Source organism: Neophocaena asiaeorientalis, unplaced genomic scaffold (assembly GCF_003031525.2).
Source record: "Neophocaena asiaeorientalis asiaeorientalis breed wild unplaced genomic scaffold, Neophocaena_asiaeorientalis_V1.1 scaffold55, whole genome shotgun sequence".
Taxonomy (NCBI): Eukaryota; Metazoa; Chordata; class Mammalia; order Artiodactyla; family Phocoenidae; genus Neophocaena; species Neophocaena asiaeorientalis.
Genome location: NW_020175684.1, coordinates 7,298,076 through 7,322,528, shown reverse-complemented (window position 1 = coordinate 7,322,528; position 24,453 = coordinate 7,298,076). Strand labels below are relative to the sequence as shown.

General features: G+C 38.9%; 1 protein-coding gene across 1 annotated transcript in view; it reads right to left on the bottom strand.

Moving 5' to 3' along the window:
• Positions 1 to 24,453, bottom strand: part of JAM2 (junctional adhesion molecule 2) — a 65,197-nt gene that overhangs the window by 14,182 nt on the left and 26,562 nt on the right. The window contains exons 2-5 of the mRNA XM_024732013.1: positions 12,695 to 12,760; positions 5,457 to 5,564; positions 3,886 to 4,038; positions 897 to 1,099 (exon numbers count right to left, since the gene is read on the bottom strand). Of these exons, the coding sequence (XP_024587781.1) occupies positions 897 to 1,099; positions 3,886 to 4,038; positions 5,457 to 5,564; positions 12,695 to 12,760 (530 nt within the window). The remainder of the gene's footprint in view (positions 1 to 896; positions 1,100 to 3,885; positions 4,039 to 5,456; positions 5,565 to 12,694; positions 12,761 to 24,453) is intronic.

Sequence of the window (24,453 nt, the reverse complement as noted above, 5' to 3'; positions counted from 1 at the left end):
CATTGTGGTGGCTTCTCTTGCTGTGGAGCACTGGCTCTAGGCATGCAGGCTTCAGTAGTTGCGGCACGCAGGCTTCAGTAGTTGTGGCTTGCGGGCTCTAGAGTACAGGCTCAGTAGTTGTGGTGCATGGGCTTAGTTGCTCTGCAGCATGTGGGATCTTCCTGGACCAGGGCTCGAACCCGTGTCTCTTGCACTGGCAAGCGGATTCTTACCCACTGCGCCACCAGGGAAGCCCTGTATCACATTTTAGATTCCACAGATAAGTTTATATATATATATATATATATATATACAGAGCACATCTTTTTTATCCTTTCACCTGCCAATGGACATTTTGGTTGCTTCTATGTCTTGGTTACTGTAAACAGTGCTACTATGAACACTGAGGTGCATGTATCTTTTCAAATTAGTTTTCTCTGGATATATGCCTAGGAGTGGGACTGCAGGATCATATGGTAGTTCTATTTTTAGTTTTCTAAGGAACCTCCATACTGTTTTCCATAGTGGCTGTATCAGTTTACATTCCCACCAACAGTGTAGGAGGGTCCCCTTCCCAAGGGAGTTTTCATGCATTTCCCTGGTATTATAAATACGAGACTGCACCTAGTACCTTTCCAGGCCTGATCCATCATCAGGACTCCATCTTGGCCTGCGTCAGGCCCCTGGTGCAGACCTTTTTGTGTCCAACTCCCTAGTTCTCTGTTTTGTCTTCTCCTCTCCTGTGGCAGCCTTTTCCATCACTTCCCTGTATGAGTGCCGCCATCTTTCCTGCTATCCTTTCCTCTCTCTACTTAACGAGCAATGGTATCAGCCCTCTACTCTCCATTATTTTAGTTCTAATATTTTTTTTTCCAAATGCAAGACAGTTATTAGGCCAATGCTTGAAATGACCTTACCAGAGTTCCAGATTTCGTATTCATTGTGTATGAGCTGTTGGCACTTGGGGAGCCAAGTTTTGGATTCTCTAGCAAACGGATGCCATCCTTAAACCACATGTATTCAGGAGCCGGGTTGCCTTCTTTGTCTTGACATCGCAACTCCACCACAGTTCCACGCAGTGCAGAACTGGGTACTTCACATGATGGAACTGCCGGAGCCACTGGAGGATGGAAGTCAAATAGCATTGGTTATTTACAAGCTAAATGAAGATTTTATCAGCCAGCTAAAGATGGATTTATTGGACACCTGTGACAGAGACTGGCTACTTGTTCAAGAGACCCACTTCCTTTCCTCACAGGCACACAGCTAGACCACATTTGTCAGCCCCCTTGTAGCCGGATGGGATCACATGCATGAGTTCTGACCAATGGAATCTGGGGAAAAGTCATATATGCTATTCCCATGCCTGATCCATAAAAGCTTCCTGTATGATTCTCCATCTATTCCCTCCCCCTCCCCCTCCCACTACCAAGGAGGTGTCAATACCCATGGTGACCTCAGAAAGCTATGTATCAAAGACGTCATGCTTACATTAGCTTGGGTCCCTACTGATTTCATTAAGTAGGGCGATATAGTTCCACCACTTCTATCTCTGTCTCCAATTATTTAGACTTTATTTACATAAGAAAGAAACTTCTATTATGTAAGCCACTCACTGAGAGTTCAGGGCTTACCTGTTACACTTGCAAACACTACATTGGCTACTACAACAGCTATTCTTTTCTAGATAAACAATCTCTACTTCTCCCCTCATCAATGATTTTCATGTATTATTATCAACTATATTCAAACAAAGTCAAACCTGAGTATATTTTCAGGATCAGTACTCAAACTAAAATCCCATTCAGGCCAAGACAGAGAATACCTGAATTAAGGTTATTCTGGTCCCAGAGATTTGTAAAGTAAACCAGACTTTACTTAAATCCAGGAAAATCCAGAATTGTCTGTGTAGGCAGAGTTCTAACACGGTCCCCCAAATTCCCTGGCCCTGGTGTATGTACACGTTCTCTCAGTTATTCAATCAAACACAAATGTAGGTGCTACTCTGAAGGGATTTTAGAGATGTAATTAAGGTCCCAAATCTCTTGTCTTTAAGGTAGGGGAGATTATTTAGATGGGTCTGTCCTAATGACATGACCTCTTTTTTTAAAAAAAATATTTTATTTATTTATTTATTTATTTATTTAGGCTGCACCGGGTCTTGTGGCATGCAGGATCTTCGTTGTGGCCTGCAGACTTCTTAGTTGCGGGCATGCATGCGGAATCTAGTTCCCCGACCAGGGATCAAACCCATGCCCCCTGCATTGGAAGCGTCGAGTCTTACCCACTGGACCACCAGGGAAGTCCCCACATGACCTCTTTAAAAGTAGTTTTCTCTGGCTGGTCACAGAAGGGAAATTCAGAGATTCAAAACACAAGAAGGATTCAACATGCTTTTGTTGGGTTGTAGATAGAGAGGCCCCATGGCAAGGAATGTGGTGCCTCTGGGAACTGAGCGTGGCCTCCAGCTGATAGCCAGCATGGAAAGGGGACCTCAGTTCTACAACCGTAAGGAACTGAAATCTGCCAACAAGAATAAATGAGCTTGACAGCAGATTTGCTTCCAGAGCCTCCAGTCAATAATTGAGCCCAGCTGACTCCTCGATCTCAGCCTTGTGATATGCTGGGCAGAGAACCCAGCCACATTGTGCTGAGCTTCTGATCTACAGAACTGTGAGCTAATAAATGGATGGTTGTTTTAAGCTAAGTTTGTGATCATTTGGTATGTAGCAGAAGACTAATACACCAGCTGAATCTCCTGCAAGGTTTTCTGAATGAAATTTCTTCTATAACAGTAAGTACATCATTAGAATTTTAGAAAGAGCCTGGACTATGTAGAAAAAGGAAGAGGAGTTGTTTTATTCTCTTTGCTTAGTAGTTTATAGTAACATCTATGGAGAAGAACTGATCATTTCCTCCACCAGTTGTCATCATGGGCAGTTACTATCTATCAGTGAGTCTTAGAGTAACTAAATATATTGGCTTTGAAGTTAACCCCATCTGGATCCAAATCCTGGCCCAGATACTTACTAGCTCTGCAGCCTTAGGAAAATCACTTAGCATCTATCTCCTCATCTGTAAAAATCAGGTTGTCAGTGAAGATTAAGTAAAATTACACATGTGAAAGAGCCTAATGCATACTACCTGCATAATAAATGCTAATTTCCTTTCTTTACCAAAATAACTTCTATACTTCCCCAGCCTACATTTAAAAAAAATTATTTTATTGAAGTATAGTTGATTTATAATGTTGTGTTAATTTCTGCTGTACAGCAAAGTGATTCAGTTATACATATATATATATATATTGGTTTTCATATTCTTTTCCATTATGGTTTTATCACAGGATATTGAATATATAGCTCCCTCGCAGGCTCAGCGGCCATGGCTCATGGGCCCAGCCGCTCCGCGGCATGTGGGATCCTCCCGAACCGGGGCACGAACCCGTTTCCCCTGCATCAGCAGGCGGACTCTCAACCACTGCACCACCAGGGAAGCCCAGAGACTATTTTATATGGTAAGAGAATTACTACCTATGCTGAAATGATTGAAAAATAAACTCTTGATAAAGCAGAAACTAACACACCATTGTAAAGCAATTATACTCCAGTAAAGATGTTAAAAAATAAACTCTTGGGGAAAATGCTTCTATGTACAGTGGAGGACCATTAAGGTTTACCTGAATCTTAATTGAAAAGAGATTTTGTCATAATAAGTTAGTAACAGTAACATTTAAGCAGCCAACAAGGTGAAAAGGAGTAATAGCCAAGATTTTGCAGGAACGGCGGTGCTGGTGGTCCACCTTTATAACTTCACTCGCTAGGGCCCTGAGTTGCCTCATTGCTCCAGGGTTGGATGATGGGGATGAGGGTGGGAACAGTAATCACACAGATACAAGCACATCACCTAATACTTCTAGAGTGAGTGTATCCTCTTCCAGGTTTTGACCTTGTTCAGATGGGGCACTAACTTCACAACGATATTTCCCGGCATCATTTCTCGTAACATTTTTGATCCGTATGCTGAAATCTATCATCTCAGCTCGATCTTTAAAATCTCCTTTTAGAAAAAGAAGACAATGATGTTAATAATGGTATAATAACTTTCTATATATTACCTTTCTCTAGTCACTTCATTCAGTAACCACTGCATTTATTTTCCTATTAATAAACTCAATTTTAAAATTGTATATGAGTGCTGCTCTTTCAAACTTCTATTTCTTTTTTAGAACGTCATACTGTTCACAAAAGAACACTCAGTTCCATATTCCCATATTTTATTTGAAAGAATTCAACCCTCATTCCTGCCTCATCCCCTTTCTAGTATGCTAGAATAAATAGATTCACATCTTCAAAAGATACTGGAGAGCCTAGTTTAACTAGCTGGAACAGTAACTTTATGTGTGGTGGCTTGCATGATACTGCCACAAAAAAGAAAGTGAGGGCGTCTTTAAAAACATTCTTTGGATTAGTTTTTGATAGTAATTTGTGCGGAATTAAAATAGTGTTTTGTATCACGTTAGATTAGCATTACAGAAAACTCAAGTAAAGACAGCTGTGCTATTAGGCCTCTGCTGCCCGTAATCCTATCTTAACAGGTAAGAACCACAGGGATATTTTAAATTTTCTATGAACTTTAAACATTTGCTCACTTGTTTAATTCTTTAAAATTAAAGTAAAACATATTTTAAAATAATAACCTGTTTATTATACTTAAGTTATATTTCCAACTTTTAAAATAATTATAATGGAAAATTTCAAGCATGCACAAAATTAGAGAATATAGTGAAATGAACCTCAACAAACCATCACCCAACTGTAATTTTAATCAATGCTACGCTTGTCTTACTACATCTGCACCTTTAACCACTGGATTATTTTGAACTAAATCCCAGACACCATTGCATTTTATCTATCATTACCAATACTTTAAATTAAAAGCTCACTATATATTCAACAAGAAGGATACGGAGTATAAAGAAATGTATAACAATAAAAAATGTAAAAAAGAAAGCACTGGATAAGGGTAGCTGTATTTACCTTCCCCTAAGTCTTAACTCCCTAAACTTCTCAGTGATGGCCTTGCTTTCTCAATGGTGATATGGAAATAGGGTAAAGTTACTACAATTGAGCAGTGACCCTCCATCCCAACCCCACACCATCTTTTCTTCCTTTCCCGCAAGAGTTTAATCTACTGGGCCCCAAGAACAATTGCATCTTACATCCTCTAGAAGTGAGATGAGAAATGAGGGGTCCAGGGCCTCCATGGAGTTCGTGCATGGAGGTGAACTTCTTCTGTTCCCTGTCCTCTGTTTTTGTGGTTGTTGTGTTTTGGGCCTCAGTCTCTATTGGTTTCATCTCACACTTAGAGAAACACATTCTCAGTCATCAGCCATGTCCTGCCCTCATTGGTTAATTAAAGGACCTGGGGTATTTGGTGCTCTCTTGCTCTCACCTTATCGAGTCCCAGCATCTTACCTTGAAGAGCCTGTTGATAGTAGACAAAGGAGACACTGTGCCCCAGTTTCTTCCACTCCAATCTGGAGGAAATGGTCTTCTTTGGGTATTTACAGGCTAAAATAACCTCTAGGAACAAAAACAAAAATACTTTTTAAAAAAATTGTCCCTCTGAAATAATATTTTACTTATTTAATAAATTTTTAACATCCTTAAATTATTATTTTATCCATTCATTTATTTATTCATAAATTTCCTCAACAGGTACCATGTTGGCTTAATTCAAAGATGAATTGAAAGCATTATGATTATTTCACAAAATAATTTTGTGACACTATGCTACTTTCCCTAGTTCTTGAGCTTCAGTTATCATCTGTAAAATAAGATAGTATCTCATAGAGTTGTTGAGTCTTAATATACAATAATATATGCAAAGCATACATGCCTGGACATAGTAAGTCTTTAAAAATGGCAGCTATGATTAATTATTTATCTTTTTCTTCCCCATCTCAGTCTTCAAGGAGTTTACAGTCTGGTAGAAGAGACAAATAAGACAGTGTAATTTCAGTCCAAGGTGATGAGTGCCAGGATGGAGGTAAATAGTGGATGCTTCACACCTACTGCCTAAGAAAGGCACTTAGCCCAGCCCAGGCCATGCTATGGAACCCCAAATGGTCCCTCAACATGCTACATCCTCACTCAGATCCCTTTTTTGATAACCTTCTCTGAAAATACATTAATACACACCCAATATGGTCTCCTAATAAATCATTGACTCCCACCCCCTCACCTCAATCCAGAAAAATTATTCAAAGATTTCATCTTGGCATCAGGTTTAACTGCCTCAATGTAGCTCACTAAGGTTACTTTACCACGGGCAATTTACTGCACTTATGTCATTAAAGAATTCCTGGAACTACCCAAGGAGCCCCCTCTTTTAACTGTCCAAACAAGATGACGGACGGAAGAAAAACCCAGGGCTTGCCTGCCAACTACTTCAAGTTGCCAAATGGAAACTTCTAGTTCTAACTTTTTTTTTTTTTTTTTCCGTACGCGGGCCTCTCACTGTTGTGACCTCTCCCGTTGTGGAGCACAGGCTCCGGACGCGCAGGCTCAGCGGCCATGGCTCACGGGCCCAGCCGCTCCGCGGCATGTGGGATCCTCCTGGACCGGGGCACGAACCCGTGTCCCCTGCATCGGCAGGCGGACTCTCAACCACTGCGCCACCGGGGAAGCCCTAGTTCTAACTATTTTTAAAGTATGTTTCAGCCAGCTCTCCGGAGTGTCAAATTCATATTTTTTTTAAGTTTTTATTTTATATTGGAATATAGTTGATTTACAATGTTGTGTTAGTTTCAGGTGTACTGCAAAGTGATTCAGGTATACATGTACATATATCCATTATTTTTCAGATTCTTTTCCCATATAGGTTATTACAGAGTACTGGGCAGAGTTCCCTCAACTTCATATTTCTGAAACTTTTTTTCCTCCAAAATGCATACAATTTGACCTAAAAAACACAGTATCTTTGACTAGAAGAGAAACTATGTTAAAATCCTTCTCATACCTCTGATTTTGATGTTAAGCAGACTTAATGCCGTTAAAAAAAAATAATTCAGGATATTACATGACATGGTAGATTAGAAAGCAATACTTATAATATTTATCCCAGGTTTTATTAAAAGTATACACATAGATATGGACAAAAAGCCTGTATGAATATGTATGAAATATTAACCCAGTGATGATTTCTGTGTGACAGAATTATGATTTTTCTGTTAAAATGTAGTTTCTAATTTTTTTTTAGTTTCACACACATTGCCAAAAATATAGAAATAGAATAACAGGTAATGGAAGATAGAAAGTAGGATAGAGAAAAGAAAGACAAGGGAAAAAATCCAAAAATTTTTTTTAAGGATGCCTAGGTTTTTTTTTATTTTTTGAATGCCTAGTTTTAAAAGGTTTTATGTTACAAACAGACATCATTTTACAGGCATGTTTACAATTATGCTACACAGACAAATGTGTGCCGAGGGACTTGTCTGAGGAAACATAGCTCTGTTCTGTTGATTAAGGAGAATGGGTGGTGGCCTTCCGGAGTCTTGAGCTCTAGATAGGTTTCCTTCCCGTATTTTGTTGAGTTTCCAGCAATTAAACACACACCCACACTCATTTTTAGCTCACACTCCTAGGTCTTAGGAATAAATTTACAGTCAAATAATCATATTGTTTCACATATTTAACTGGACACACACACACACACACACACACTCCTTTTGGTGAATTCTTCCTGATTTCTATACTCATTACTCTATGGAAAACCTCTGCAGAAATTATGTTAAAAATGTAACCAATGGTTTTCTTAAGTGAAGTGACTCCACTCCAGCCTCAATCTCATTGACCATATAAAATGTGGAGAAATGGTCTATGCAATTTGTCCAAAATATATTGAGTATTTACTGTGTGTCCAGCATTCTTCTTGAGCTATAGCAGTGAGCAAAACAAAGATCCCTCCCCTTTGGGATCTTACAATTTGCAGGGGGTCAGACACACAAGAAACATCACGAAGTGAATTATATAGTACGTTAAGAGGTCATGAGTGCTATGAAAATAAGAGTAGATCAGAGTACAGGAAGTTTGGGAATCTGGGGAATGGGGGTGCAGTTTTAAAAAAATAGAGTAGTCAGAGTTCACCTCATTTAGAAGGTGATAATTAACCAAAGACTTAAAAGAGGGAATTTGAATTTTTGAATTTCCTGGAATCTGAATTTCGCCTTGTGGTTCTTTGGGAGTGTTCCAAGCAGGGGAACACCTTGACCTCAAAAACTGTGAGAAACAGTAAATCTACTGAATCATGGGGCCAACATCTGAGGATAAAGAACCAAGTGAACTGAGAAGCTAACTACCATGGACTTGCCTCTCTCTTTTCAGCCCAAATTCAACATTCATGGCCAGCATAATTTTCTGTGTCTAGCCCTCGGCATTATTATGCCATAATATAGTAGTTTAAGGCACAGGCTTTGAAGTTAGACCTCTGCCATAAACCAGATGTGTGATATTGAGCAAATTATTTAACTTTTTAAAAAAAAGATGTGATTGTGTTCACATCTGTAAAATAACAAGAGCAACATTACTCATCTTGCAAAGTTGTGGTAAAGATTAAATGAGATAATATATTTACATACTTGGGTGTACATGGTACTCTGTATATAGTCCATGTTCCATAAATGGTTATTATTACTTTTACCAATGAGGCACTTCTCTTATTTGTAGTTGTAAGCTTGCCTTGGCATGGTAGAAATCCATACTTAATACCATCATAAATCTACCCCCAAATTACTCAGATTTGAGCTAAAGTGTTTCCTGTGTTTGAGACAGTAAAGAAAATAATATAGACATAAATCATACTTTCTCAAAGCAAGGCATATTAGAACAGAAAAATGCACCAAGTTTTTCTATTAAGATGATTATTACATTGCCAAAAATATCTGTTCCAGTTTGGATTGAGAAAAGGTAATTCTTTGTTTGGAAAAAGCATTTGTTCAACATGTAGCAAAATAATCACTTTAAGGAATCACACAGCTAGAATCACTGTGAATTTTAATTTTTCTAAGATTCTGTATTGTTGACTCTTGTTTGATTTCATTCTCTGTGCTCAAGTTAAAAATCATCAAAATCTTACATAATGCAAGAAGAGAATGTATACTACCAAAGTAGTTCTGGAGAATTACCATAAATTATTACTTCTGTGGAGAAAAGCATGCTATTAAATTCTGATTTATTTCTCTCAGGGTTGTGGTCTCTGCATAAGGCTGCTCATGTAACTTACAAGCCTGGCAGAGCAGCGCTCGCTTTACTCTCATTCTGCTTTTGGCATCACTATGGGAGGTGATACAGAAAAGCAGTACTGAAAAGAAGGAATTAATTAATTCATGATTGTTTGACATCATAGAGACAAGAGACAAAAAACTGAATGAACTGGGGGGAACACACATATACACAAATCATAAAATATTTTAGTACGACTCAACAACAAAAATACAAACAACCCAATCAAAAAATAGGCAGAAGACTTAAATACACACTTCTCCAAAGAAGACATACAGATGGCCAAGAGGCACATGAAAGATGCTCAATATTGTTAATCATTAGAGAAATGCAAATCAGAACTACAATGAGGTGTCATCTCACACTGGTCAGAATGACCATCATTAAAATGTCTACAAATAACAAATGCTGGAGAGGGTGTGGAGAAAAGGGAACCCTCTTGCACTGTTGGTGGGAATGTAAGCTCGTGCAGCCATTACAGAAAGCAGTATGGAGGTCCCTCAGAAAACTAAAAATAGAATTACCATATGATCCAGCAATCCCATTCCTGGGCATATATCCCGACAAAACTATAATTTAAAAAGATACATGCACCCCTATGCTCATAGCAGCACTATTCACATTAGCCAAGACATGGAAACAACCTAAATGTCCATCGACAGATGAATGGATAAAGAAGAGGTGGTACATATATACAGTGGAATACTAACTACTCAGCCATGAAAAAAAAAAAAAGCCATTTACAGGGGGCTTCCCTGGTAGCGCATTGGTTAAGAATCTGCCCGCCAATGCAGGGGACATGGGTTCAAGCCCTGGTCTGGGAAGATGCCCCATGCTGCAGAGCAACTAAGCCTATGCCCCACAACTACTGAGCCTGCACTCCGGAGCCCGTGAGCCACAATTACTGAACCCAAGTGCCACAACTACTGAAGCCCACGTGCTCTGAAACAAGAGAAGCCACTGCAATGAGAAGCCCGCGCACTGCAACGAAGAGTAGCCCCCGCTCGCTGCAACCAGAGAAAAGCCTGCGCGCAGCAACAAAGACCCGACACAGCCAAAAATAAAATAAATAAATTAAAAAAAAGAAAAAGCCATTTGCAGCAACACGGATGCTGCTAGAGATTATCATACTAAGTGAAGTAAGTCAGAAAGAGAAAGACGAATACCATATGATATCACTTATATGTGGAATCTAAAATATGACACAAATGAACCTATCTAAAAAACAGAAACAGACTCACAGACATAGAGAACAGACTTGTGGTTGCCAAGGGGGAGGGAAGGTGGGGGAGGATAGACTGGGAGATTAGGGTTAGTAGATACAAATTATTACATATAGAATGGATGGACAACAAGGTCCTACAACAAGGTATAGCACAGGGAACTATATTCAATGTCCTGGGATAAACTGTAATGGAAAAGAATATAAAAAAGAATGTATAATGTACATATGCATAACCAACCGAGTCACTTTGCTGTGCAGCAGAAATTAACACAACATTGTAAATCAACTATACTTCAATTTAAAAAAGTAAAAACAAAAAAAATATTTTAGACTTTAAGTAAAATTAAGTTACTGCATAAAATATCCTAAAAGTGAAATGTTGAAGAAGATAGATAGAAATTTATTTTTGCTTTATGGAAAGCCAAGTTGGAATGATTGCAGCACATATAAAATAGAATCAAAATGTAATTTTTAATTAAAAGGAGCAGAGGCAAGATTAAAAAAATAGAAAATACTTACTTGGGAGTAAATAAGACTAACATTTGATTGCAATAAACATAGAAGGATTTTCTATTTCCTATCTGTAGAAGGATTTATTTTAAAAATAAAACACACATTTTAAAGTGATATAAAAATGGTACAGGGTTTTAGTTTAGAGTGTTGGAAATGCTTTGAAACTAGACAGAGGTGGTGGTCACACAACATTGTGGATATAATAAATGACACTTAATTGTTCACTTTAACATCGTGAATTTTATGTTATGTGAATTTCACCTTAATACATTTTTTTAAAGTAATGTAAGACTAAATAATATACTTTTGGCATCCTAATTCAGATATCATGGCGTAGGGCCTGGGGAGGCAGGGATGAATATCCACGGTATCCAGCTGGACCCAACAGTAAGATCCTCCAGAGAAGTAAAAAGTGAGAGAAATTAACTTCGTTTCCTGTGTCCCACATGGATATCCTGCTCCATCTTTTCCTTTCACTGTGCTCACTCATTGGCTTTTCCAGTCTCCTTTTTGGCATCTCACCCAGCCGTGTTTGTCTTCCCTATAAGTACTCCATAGTCCCAAATTACTACCAATCATTAATTTCTTTTTCCCACCTCTCCCCATTTAAAACTACGTCATGATAAAGAGTGTTTTATTAGCTTAATCATGTAAAATATTAGGACTTCAAAGAACCTGAATAACCTAAATAATTATTTAAGTGAATGACTGATTCACTGATTCTTATTATAGCATATTATTATTTAACAAGCACATATAACTTACTCTATGCCAGGCATGACTGGTTAAATACTAGATAATTTAATTCTTCTCACATCAGGCCCCCTTTTTAAATCTTTTTCTCTTTACTCCAAACCTATCTCTCTCCAACTGCAGGAAACTAAGACATGCCTAAAGAAAAGGGATCAGACATTTGAAATCAGTTTCTTAAATGTTTATGGTCTAAAGAAGCATCACATTTAAGAAACAGTAATTTTTCAGGTTGCCCAGTATTATTAATGTGTTCTAGGCAAAAACCCTTCAGAGAAGTAGTAGATAGTCAACATTTGAAGTAAATTTATAAAGGCTCATAATTCTTTTTGGTTATTAGATCCTTAAAAAAATTTTAATTGTGATAAAATACACATAACTTAAAATTTACCTTCTTAATGATTTATACTGTACAGTTCAGTAGTGTTAAATACATTCACATTGTTGTGCAAGCAATCTCCAGAACTTTTTCATCTTGCAAAACTGAAACTTTACACCTGTTAAATACCAACTCCTCCCTTATAAATATTTTAAGAGGCTAAAATAAATAGCAAAATGATACCCCAACAATAGGCTATATTAACGTTCTCTTAAATACATAGAGTGGGGTTTGCAGTGTTAATTCCCATTTACCAAATTTAGTTGACTGGAAACTTTGCAAGATCTCCTTCTCCCAGTTTTACAAATTAGATTTGATTTGTTGCAGATACTTTACATAATGAGACATTCTTTGTACATCAGGTCTGTCGCGGAATGTCCAAAATTTCTACTGAGGAGGTGGAGAACGGGTTCTCAAGGGGGAAACAGCAGGGAGCAGCATTTCAGCAGGGGAGTTAGCGTGAAGTGAGACTGAGGTTCCTGACAAACAGAAAGGCACTAACGTGTGTCATCTCTGTGAGTTATTTCAACAATACAGACCGTGAAAATCAGTAAGGTACTCTACCTTGATACTCTATTGCTGTGACTACTTGATGATCTTTTGAGGCCGAGAATCCATAGGCCTTATGATCTGAAAGATTAAAACAGATAGGATAATTAAAATAGTGCAAAAGGCCATTTTCAAATGTTTGAATGGGATGCCATATTAAAGAAAACTAGCCTGAAGTTTGGTGACAGTTTCACACAATTCATAACACATAAGTTTTAAAGTATCAAAATAGGAAAAGCTCAGGCAAACTATACATTTTTTCCATTTTCTATATTGTGGTTTTGCCCTTTAAGCATTTCCCAAAGCAGAACTCATGCATCTATTTGTGCCCCTCCCCCCTGCTGCCCCCCCAGACAACACACTCTCACAAGCTCAACTGTTAAACAAGAGTTTATGTCCTTAATTCAGCCTAATGTGCGATCTAGTACTGTCACAAGTATTGCCCCCTGCAAATAAAAGCTAATTATTTTTAGTGCTTTATGTAAGGACATAAATTGCTTTATGAACTTATCCCTGACTATACCTATATCATATAGAAATGAGTCATTCAACGTATTTACTATGAAATGTACATAGTACATACATAGTATGTACATGATATATACATAGTATATATGTACATAGTATATACATAATATATAATGATTATAAACTTTGTGTAATAAAGGTCTGATAAAAAATGCAAGCAGAACACCTTTGTTATCCCCCTAAACAGTTCCATGATTTTCCAATCCTGGAAAAATCACTGATCTATAAGACTGAAACCCCTAATGGGATCTGATATGATGATGATGATGTTGATGATGATGATTGATGGTGGCGATATTATCAGTTTCCCCACCTGATGAAATCCACATTTTTTTCAGGTGGGGAAACTGAGGTACTGAGAGGCTAAGAAACTTGGCCAAGGTTATATTAGTAGTAAGTGGTGGATCTGGGATTTTAACTTACCTAAATTATACCCAAAGCCCACATTGTTTATTACTGTTCTATACTGGGCCTCACATCACGTTCCTCCCAAGCTGAACTATGAGGAAGGACTGCAGATTAACAAAGGTGCCTGGTGGAAAAGTCCACTGGTCTAATGAAGATGGCATAGGTTGAGAAATTGGTGGTAATAAGCAAGGCAAGGACTGGCTCAGAAGAATAACAGGAAGGTGGAAGCTAAGAGACTATGACTGGAGAAGTAGGACACTAAGGTAATCTCAGAGGAAAGCTCTGGGTAAAGCTTTCTCAATGTTGACACTATTGACATTTGAGACTAGATCATTCTTTGTTGTGGGAGGCTGTCCTGTGCATTGTAGGATGCTTTGCAGTATCACCTGCTTCTACCCACCAGATGCCAGTAGCATCCCTACCCCCCTACCCCAAGTCATGACAACCAAAAATGTTCCTAGATATTGCCAAATGTCCCCTGAGTGTAGGATGGGGAAGTCCTACCTGGTTGAGAACCACTGGTCTAGACTTACAGCTAGGCTGGTTTGACAACCCAGGAATAGACTTAAGGAGGGCAAGGAACCATGAGTTCAAGGATTTGGAAAGTTCCTATAAGATCAGAATTTCTTAACTATGAAATAATTTATTACACTTTTGTGAAGGAGAGAAAAATCCTTCATATGACATGGCATCTTATCTTTCAATCATTTATCTATAAGTACATTGACATGTAAATGAATCTTCCACTGTGCCAGATTTTATCACTCCTGAAGAATACATGCTATTCTGGATAACTTTTTCTTTTTTCCTTTCTCTCTTCTCTTGGAAACCTGGACAGCAAATCTAATTGTGAAATTAAAAATCTCAAAAAACTATAAACCTCAAATGCCTAGCTCAACTGTTCAACATTGTTTAACTATTCAGGTTCTACATATCTCTAAATTGCAAACATCTTCACTAAGGAAACTGGCCAATCTATGTGAAGAATGTAGGCCTGAACTGATCCTTTTTACTGCCCTTGTAAATATATTTGTATAAAGCAGTAACCCACTTGGCTCAGTCTTAGAGAGGTATTGGAGCCACCAAAGAGTAATTTCAAAATAACTCTTTTGCTTGCATATTTCAAAAACCATGAAGGGGTCCAAGAAATCTTTTAAAATACTCTATTTTCCCTTTTCCATGTACTTTTGTCACATACTAGAATATGTCCCACAGTCCTCTGAACCGCTCCCCCCCAGCCCCTCATGCCTTTCTTTTCCAGCTTCTCCTCTCCTGCCTCAATTTTATTTTGTAGAGTCCAAAAGGAGGGTTTGGATTTTCAGAGAGCAGAGGAAGGGAAGAGACTAAGCTGGCCAAGCCAGAATCCTCTTAAGTGAGCTGGAGAAAAGTTAGGGTCTCATGGGTCCTTGTGCATTACACCCACGTCTAAATGACATGATCGCTGAATGTTTTTCCTGTGATTCTGATTCTAAACCACTATTCTGTGAAACTTTCGAAGTACACTTTGAAAGAGTCTCTTTTCTCCTTTAGAAATGTGTAAATTAGTGTGCTCAGAGAAGTTCCAATTATGACTGGCATTTCTCATGACTTTTGAACTATTTTAGTATACTTTTTAGACAAAACAATGAAGATTCATATTCCCTAGAAATCAGTTGAGAGGACAATGATGGCAAAATAGGAAAAGATAATCTTTGTTCCCTTCACATCATGTCTTTGAACTTTTCAAACACCACATTGCCTACTGAGAATGTTTATTTTCTTTAGGAGTCTTGGGCCTTCTTTCATTTGAGGCAAACATTAGTCCAATCTGAGACTGGAAGATTTAGGACCAGATTGAATCATCTTTCCCTTTTCCTTTTTTTAAAAAAATTAATAATTAATTAATTTTGGCTGCGTTGGGTCTTTGTTGCTGCGTGCGGGCTTTCTCTAGTTGTGGTGAGTGGGGTCTACTCTTTGTTGTGGTGCACAGGCTTCTCATTGCGGTGTCTTCTCTTGTTGCAGTTGCAGAGCACGGGTTCTAGGCGTGCAGGCTTCAGTAGCTGTGGCACGCAGGCTCAGTAGTTGTGGCGCACGGGCTTAGTTGCTCCGTGGCATGTGGGATCTTCCTGGACCAGGGATCAAACCCGTGTCCCCTGCATTGGCAGGCAGACTCTTAACCACTGTGCCACCAGGGAAGTCCCTCTTCCCTTTTCTCAGTTCCAGTTTTCTACTTGCTAAAACTTCCTTTGAGAATTATTTCTTTAATTTTCAAAAATCACTTTTAAAGTTCTATGGAAAATAACAGCTGTAACTTCAGGAATTTTATTAATTCCCTCATAACTTTTGTATGTATATATTTGAATAGAAAAAAAATGTGTCTCAGACAAGGAAAAAGAAAGGACTGGTTGAATTGCAAAAGCTATGAAGGCAAAAAAATTATAACGGGGCTTAGTACTATTAAATTAATGAATAGATAGCATTTCTTGGTAGGTTGAATATTTCCTTCAATGATTTTAAGCATCTTCTCCTAGCTGTCTTGCTTCTTCTAATTCCATTTACTTCAAGGTTTGCCTTTAATTAAGTAAAAATATTTTTTAAAGTGTAGTCACTTACGTTGAACTTATTTAAACAGAAAGCTCTAAATCTTAAAAAATATATATAAGATTTCTACTGTTTTCCAGCCTAAGTCTTCAAGTTCAGTTTTATTTTTCTAACTTGAACCCAATAAATCTATTTATGAAAACAAAATGTTTTGTATCACTATTTCACTAGCAGATGTTAGGAATAGGATCTGTTGGCCGTATTCTTTTTTTTTTTTTAATATATTTATTTATTTATTTTTGGCTGTGTTGGGTCTTCGTTGCTGCACATGGGCATTCTCTAGTTGCAGCGAGCAGGGGCTACTCTTCGTTGCTGTGTGCAGGCTTCTCACTGAGGTGGCTTCTCTTGTTGCGGAGCAGGGGCTCTAGGTGCATGGGCTTCAGTAATTGTGGCACACGGCCTCAGTAGTTGTGGCGCACAGGCTCAGTTGCTCCGTGGCATGTGGGATCTTCCCAGACCAGGGCTCGAGCTGTGTCCCCTGCATTGGCAGGCTGCTGGCTGGTTTCTTGAACTGATTTTCTTTCTTCACTTTTCTTGAGTAAGTTAAGTAGAAAAATAAACAAAAACTTGTCATGTAGGGCCGTTGGTTAAGGTCAAAAATTGTTTTAAACCTAGTTACAAAACGTCTTTCATAGCTATGGATATGTTCCAAAATCACTGGCAGTTCATAAAATGAGATTAAGAGATGATTATTTCCATAACTTCTAAATCTCCAAGTCAAGTAATTCCTAGTCAAATAAAACCTTTGTGATTCTTTTCTCCCCCCCACTGTAAGAATGAAAGTTCTTATATGTCTATCACCCGTCTAAAATAATTTGGTTTGACTAAGAATAAATATGTATTCACACTATCACAACTTAAAAATTTACTATAAAAGTGTTATTTAAGTGAATACTTTTCATTGAAAACATGATTAGGAAAAACTGATATGTTACAGAGGTTTTGTTTGTTTTAAAAATACATTAGAGAGGACTTCCCTGGTGGCGCAGTGGTTAAGAATCTGCCTGCCAATGCAGGGGACACGGGTTCAAGCCCTGGTCTGGGAAGATCCCACATGCCGTGGAGCAACTAAGCCCGTGAGCCACAACTACTGAAGCCTGCGCGCCTAGAGCCTGTGCTCCACAAGAGAAGCCACCACAGTGAGAAGCCCGCACACCACAACAAAGAGTAGCCCCTGCTCGCCACAACTAGAGAATTCCCGCGTCCAGCAACGAAGACCCAATGCAGCCAAAAATAAATAAGGACTAATAACTAACTAGTAAGGACCTGCTGTATACCACAGGGAACTCTACTCAATACTCTGTAATGACCTATATGGGAAAAGAATCTAAAAAAGAGTGTATATACGTATACGTATAACTGATTCACTTTGCTGTACTCCTGAAAGTAACACAGTATTGTAAATCAACTATACCCTAATAAAAAAAATTTTTAAGTACATTAGAGAGAATACCGTGCATAAAAGCAAGTCATAAAAACTGAATGAATAAATTATTTCATAAGTTTTCAAAAATAAAAATTAATAGCTATGTGTTTTCTTTTTTAAAATTTATTTATATTATTTTTTGGGGGGCTGCATTGGGTCTTCGTTGCTACATGCGGGCTTTCTCTAGTTGCGGCGAGCGGGGGCTACTCCTTGTCGCGGTGCGCGGGCTTCTCATTGCAGTGGCTTCTCATTGCGGTGGCTTCTCTTGTTGTGGAACATGGGCTCTAGGTGTGCAGGCTTCAGTAGTTGGGGCACACGGCCTCAGCAGTTGTGCCTCTTGGGTTCAGTAGTTGTGGCTCGCGGGCTCTAGAGCACAGGCTCAGTAGTCGTGGTGCAAGGGCTTAGTTGCTCCGCAGCATGTGGGATCTTCCTGGACCAGGGCTTGAACCCATGTCCCATGCATTGGCAGGTAGATTCTTAACCACTGCGCCACCAGGGAAGCCCTTAGCCATGTGGTTTAATCACTTATATACAATTATTAGAGTAACAAATATTTTAAAAATCCATAGAGCTAGCAGTAACAATAATACCATCCAGTATTTATGACAGATACATATTTATATGGATAGAAAGTAACCTAATGAGGTAGGAATTAGGATATATTAGATAATATACTCATCTCTCTTGCTATCCGTCATTCAACCATAATAGGTCATAGAAGGGGAGGGAGAGGGCTTCCCTTGTGGCGCAGTGGTTGAGAGTCCACTTGCCGATGCAGGGGACACGGGTTTGTGCCCCGGTCCAGGAGGATCCCACATGCCGTGGAGCGGCTGGGCCCGTGAGCCATGGCCGCTGAGCCTGCGCGTCCAGAGCCTGTGCTCCGCAACGGGAGAAACCACAACAGTGAGAGGGCCGCGTACCGCAAACAAAAAATAATAAATAAGGGGAGGGAGAGGAGAGGGTGGAGGAGGGAGAGGAAGGAAGTAAGGGAAAGGGAGAGAGAGACAGACACACAGACGGACACGTTCTTCTAGTCTCGGGCCATTCTGGCCCTTCTTCTTAATGAGACATTGGCATCCTATGTTCAGAGAAAGGGGAGCCACACCAAAGCGCAAGGAGGAATAAAAGATGTTTGACTTTGGAGCTACCCATGGCTGATGTCCTGGTGGGTTAGTGATGACCTGAAGAATTTAAGGGTGATTTTGACAATGAATAAATTTTCCCCTTAAGAACCTGGCATCTAACAAAGATGTGACTCCACTCTGTTAATATCCTTATTTGACAGATGTGACAATTAAGAGAGGTTAAGTACCTTGCTCAAGGTCACAACACTAGAAAGCAGGGAAGCCAAGATGTGCATCTACCTACAGATACGTTTAGTCCGGCTCCACAGACCTCCTCCCACCCCACCCCCTCATCCCCCATTCTCAAATCTGTGCAAGGCATTGGGAGAAATCAGTACCAAACAATGCTACTCTCAGGCACTCTGCAGACAACTTCACATCCACTATCAATCTTTAGGGTTGTAAAAATATTATTCAGAGAGTTTATAACAAATTGCCATTTTAACAGAGAAAGTGTTAACGGACAGATGTTTATGGTGAATGAATTAATTTGAACAAACTTTGTATATTTGTTATATACTGCACAAAAATTTTATGCTCCCTCCCTTTTCTGATTTTTTTAATCATTTGAATACAAGAAGGACAAATGATGCTTTGGCACTAAGTATAAGTTGCTTTCATAAAACTATATGCGTTCGTAAATTTAGGGAAACTTTCACAGTTTTCCGTTACCCAAACCACTGGACGATTCAATTTTTCATGTGATATTTGCAATGAAGTAAATAAATTTAACTTCTTACAGTAAAATAAATTCTCAAAAATTTCAAAGAAATGTTCTTCAAGCACATCTTCAAATGTTTAATGGTGGCCAACAGCATCAGAAAGCCATCAGTAGCTGAATTTCTCACCAGATGCTCACCACTAGGACATGAAAGAAGCCCTTTGAGCATTCTGAGATCTTTCTTTGACACTCCCCAAGTGACAACCTCAGCCAAACACAATTTGTTCACCAGTGGCATTGACTATAGATTTTAGATAGACAACAACAGTCAACTCAAATCCAGCAGACTCTCAGACAAGATGAGGAAATGCTATCTTCCAACACTGATGCTAATAGGAATCACATACTCAATGTAAGGCATGGATATTAACCATTCTATGTCCTAATTCGTTCTCCCTAAGATTAAGGTGCCAGAAAACAATGGCCTTAACACTCTGTTAGTGTAAAATAAGAAATCGTTACTAAAGATATCAAGTATCAAAACAGACAATGGCCAAGATACTAAAATGAGAGATAAACCTGAGTGTCTCTTTTCACTAATTGATTTGTAGTCTGGGTTGTGTCTCAGGAACATCCTTAAAATATAGATGGTACATCAGGCTTTGAGAACTTGATGATACTTTAATTTAAGATTATTCATTGCCCTTTAATGCAAAATTATAGTTGCTAATTCTTAAACTTCAATATAGTTTTTCAAGATTAAAAGTCCCACCATCAGCATTCGATAGTTACGTTTCTCAGCAGCAATAAACATACTAATATAATTATCAAATAAACAATTTTTGAGAAGACGTATTGTTAGTCACTTCTCCAGAATTTTGATCAGCTCTGAGCAAAGAGCTAAAACCAAGCTTCTGAATCTGGATTCTGAACTCTGGTTCTGAATCTCTACAATATGCAAATCTGCACAGAAAGTCCTAACAACTGACAACACAGATTATTCAGTGGCTGTTTGGGCCAGGGGACAATGAAATGGTTATTCTACAGTCATTTGATATCTATAAATCCACTGAAGCAACATATGTGAGAAGACAGCTCTTTACCATCTGTTAAGCTGTCTCTATCCCCAACTCTATATAGATGTTTGTTTTAAACTTTCTTTACACTTCAAGAGTTTTATTTCTCCACCTTACTGACTGAATTTCCGGAATCAATAGCAACCGTTTAATGCAGTAAAAGTTATGTTTTGAAAGAGTGAACATGCAGCTATGAATACAAATTGTGTTTTACAGAGACTAGCATAAAAAGTATCAAAAAGATCTCTAATATCACCAGTCTGTTAAATTTATAATCTGCAAATGAAGTTATCTTTGCATTTCCCAAATGAAGATAATGCACAGCTAATGTTTTCAATCTTTTTCTGAATTAGAAGATCTATAGAATACAATGAATAGACACATATCAGGAGACAGACTGAGTTTAATAAGGCTTAAGCTTTGGGGTCCTCCCTTGCCTGGACACCTCCTAAGGGTCTGGGGGTGAAGTGAAGAGGGCCTAGTAATTTGCACATTTTGTAAAATTTGCAAGGATAAGATTTTTTCGTATAATTTTTCTTAGTGAGAACTCTAATAATCTATCCCGGCACACACTTATGGACTGCTCCTTATAAATGAGTTTACTTAGCTTTCTAAATTTGACCACCCACAATAAAGTGGTCTCCAGGGTCCTGAACTAACTGTCTGATAGTTCAACCTTTAAAATAGTAAGATTTTTTAAAAATTTTTTAAAAAATTAATTTATTTTATTTTTGGCTGTGTTGGGTCTTTGTTGCTGTGCGCAGGCTTTTCTCTAGTTGAGGTGAGCAGGTTTACTCTTCATTGTGGCGTACAGGTTTCTCATTGCAGTGGCTTCTCTTGTTGCGGAGCATGGGCTCTAGGCGCATGGGCTTCAGTAGTTGTGGCACGTGGGGTCAGTAGTTGTGTCTCGTGGGCTCTAGAGCACAGGCTCAGTAGTTGTGGTGCACGGGCTTAGTTGCTCCACAGCATGTGGGATCTTCCTGGACCAGGGCTTGAACCCATGTCCCCTGCATTGGCAGGCAGATTCTTAGCCACTGAGCCACCAGGGAAGCCCCTAAAACATGAAGATTTTATATGACCAAGTAAATTGTATTCTCTTTCTCAATTTTCAATTCTTAAAATATGAGAGTTGAATAAATTTTAGTTTTTAACTCTCCTGCTGGATGATGATTCATAAAAGCTTTAGCCCTTACATTTCATACATGTGCTATTAATTAAATTCTATTACCATAAATGCTTCCAGAAGAGATCTGAAAACTAAGGGAAAGCTTCCCAGTTTATTGTTGCTTCATGTTTCCTTGATTAATCTTCAGGAAGCCAAAGGAACAAGACCTATTTATTTTGAAGTGCAGAACATGGAAACAATGGCTTGGCATTGCTTAACTGTCATATTTTACTACTGTCAGGCAAGATTGCTCAGGGTTAGTTACCCTGATTTCTAGGGTGCTCAAATCCAAGAACTATAACTTCCCCTTCCTTTTATTAAAGACAGTTCTCTGACTCATTCTTTTATTTCAAAACTGGTCCTACACATCCAACTGTGAGCTAACACCAGAATGCATTTTTTAGGGCCCGTCAACTAAGCCAATTGAAAGAAACGATTTAATGAACATCTGTGTTATGGACTGAACGTTTGTGTCTCCCCAAAATTAATATGTTGAAATCCTAACCCCCAATGTGATGGTATTAGGAGGTAGGGTTTGGGGGAGGTGATTAGGTCTTGAGGATGCCGTGCCCTCATGAATGGGATTAGTGTCCTTATAAAAGGGACCCCAGAGGGCTTCCCTGGTGGTGCAGTGGTTGAGAGTCTGCCTGCCGATGCAGGGGACACGGGTTCGTGCCCCGGTCCTGGAAGATCCCACATGCCGCGGAGCAGCTGGGCCCGTGAGCCGTGGCCGCTGAGCCTGCGTGTCCAGAGCCTGTGCTCCGCAGTAGGAGAGGCCACAGCAGTGAGAAGCCCGTGTACAGAAAAACAAACAAACAAACAAAAAAACAGGGACCCCAGAGAGCACTCGCTCTCTCTCCACCATGTGAGGATACGAGGAGTTGGCAGTCTGTATTATTAGTAAAATCCAAAAAGTTGAAACAAACCAAATGTCCATCAACTGATGAATGGATAAATAAAATGAGGTCTAGCCATACAATGGCATATTATTTGGCAATGAAAAGGGATGAAGTTAAGATAACATGACACAACATGGATAAACTTTGAAAATATTATAAGTGAAAGAAGCCAGTCACAAAGGCCATATATTATGACTCCACTTTTATGAAATTTCCAGCATAGGCAAATCCACAGAGACAGAAAACAGTACGTAGTTGCCAAGGGCTGGGGAGAGTGCCTGTTACAGGTATGGGGTTTCTTTTGGGAGTAATGAAAATCTTTTGGAATTGGATAGTGGTGACAGTTGCACAAATCTGTGAATATGTTAAAATAAAACACTGAATTATCTACTTTAAAAGGATGAATTGTATGGTATGTGAATTATATCTCAATAAAGCTGTTTAAAAAACAAAACAAAAAAGTATCAGTCTGCAACAAGGAAGCAGGCTCTCACAGACACCGCATCTTCAAACACATTGATCTTGGACTTTTAGCCTCCAGAACCATGAGAAATAAATGTCTGTTGCTACCCAATCTGTGGTATTTTTGTGATAGCAGCTCAACATAACTAAGACAATCTGCATGCATTCAAATCAGTGGGGCCTACAGAGCTACATCCTGGAATGGTCGTAAAATGAGTATTGGAGATCCAATTTTTGACCCTTATTCAGATCAAGTATTAAAAAGATGGACAAAGGTATTTGTGTCCAAATACGGCATGCAAAAGTCTAATTGCTGGGACTTCCCTGGTGTTGCAGTGGTTAAAGAATCCACCTGCCAATTCAGGTGACACAGGTTCGAGCCCTGGTCCGGGAAGATCCCACATGCCGCCGAACAACTAAGCCTGTGTGCCATAACTGCTGAGCCTGCACTCTAGAGCCCGCAAGCCACAACTACTGAGCCCGAGAGCCACAATTACTGAGGCTGCATGCCACAACTACTGCAGCCCGCACGCCTGGAGCCCATGCTCTGCAACAAGAGAAGCCACCGCAATGAGAAGCCCGCACACTGCAATGAAGAGTAACCCTCTCTCTCCTCAACTAGAGAAAGCCCGTGTGCAGCAATAAAGACCCAACACAGTCAAAAATAAATTAAAAAAAAAAGTCTAATTGCCATAACATAATTCAAGCGAAATGGCTTTGACATCCTGTACAGCATGATGAAGACTGAATTTGTGGCAGAATCAGCGAGATATTTTGAATTATGTAGAGTCAGTCTCAGCATTTCAAGTTTCTGATGAGGAGATATTAGAACTGACTTCTCACCCACGGGGATAAAGAGCTAAATAGTATTGTATCACCAATACCACCACCTTCCACAGGTTGGCTTTTTGACTGAATATCATTCAAAGGCAAACAAAAAGCAACGTTAAGGTCCAGATGGGTGCAGAAAGGGTAGTCTGATCGAAATGTGACCTAAGTCTTTATTTCAGATGAAAAGAGAATCATTCTTTGTCTTCAGGAAGTCAGAACTGACAGAGAGGAAATGAGATCTATCTAGGTTGGAAACCCTTTGCTATGAATGATTAGTTACTTCGCCTTGGGCAAGCTACAGCCTCAATCTTCTAAACCTTAGTTTCCACTTAGGTAAAATGAAGCTACCAATGCCTTCCTTATAGGTTGTAAAGATTAAATTAAAGTATGTAATTGCTTAGCCTCGATGCTGGCAAGGGTCCAATCTCTACAAACATTTGTTTATCCTCTCCCTCTCGTCACTCCACATTGTTTTTTTATCCAATGTGTTTATGCAAATTTAGTGTTTCATAAATGACTCCATAGTAATCATGTATTAGGATGGACTATAAAAATAGAGAATGAATTTTTAGAGTTATTACTTTTTCTTCCCTTTTAATTAATTAATTAATTAG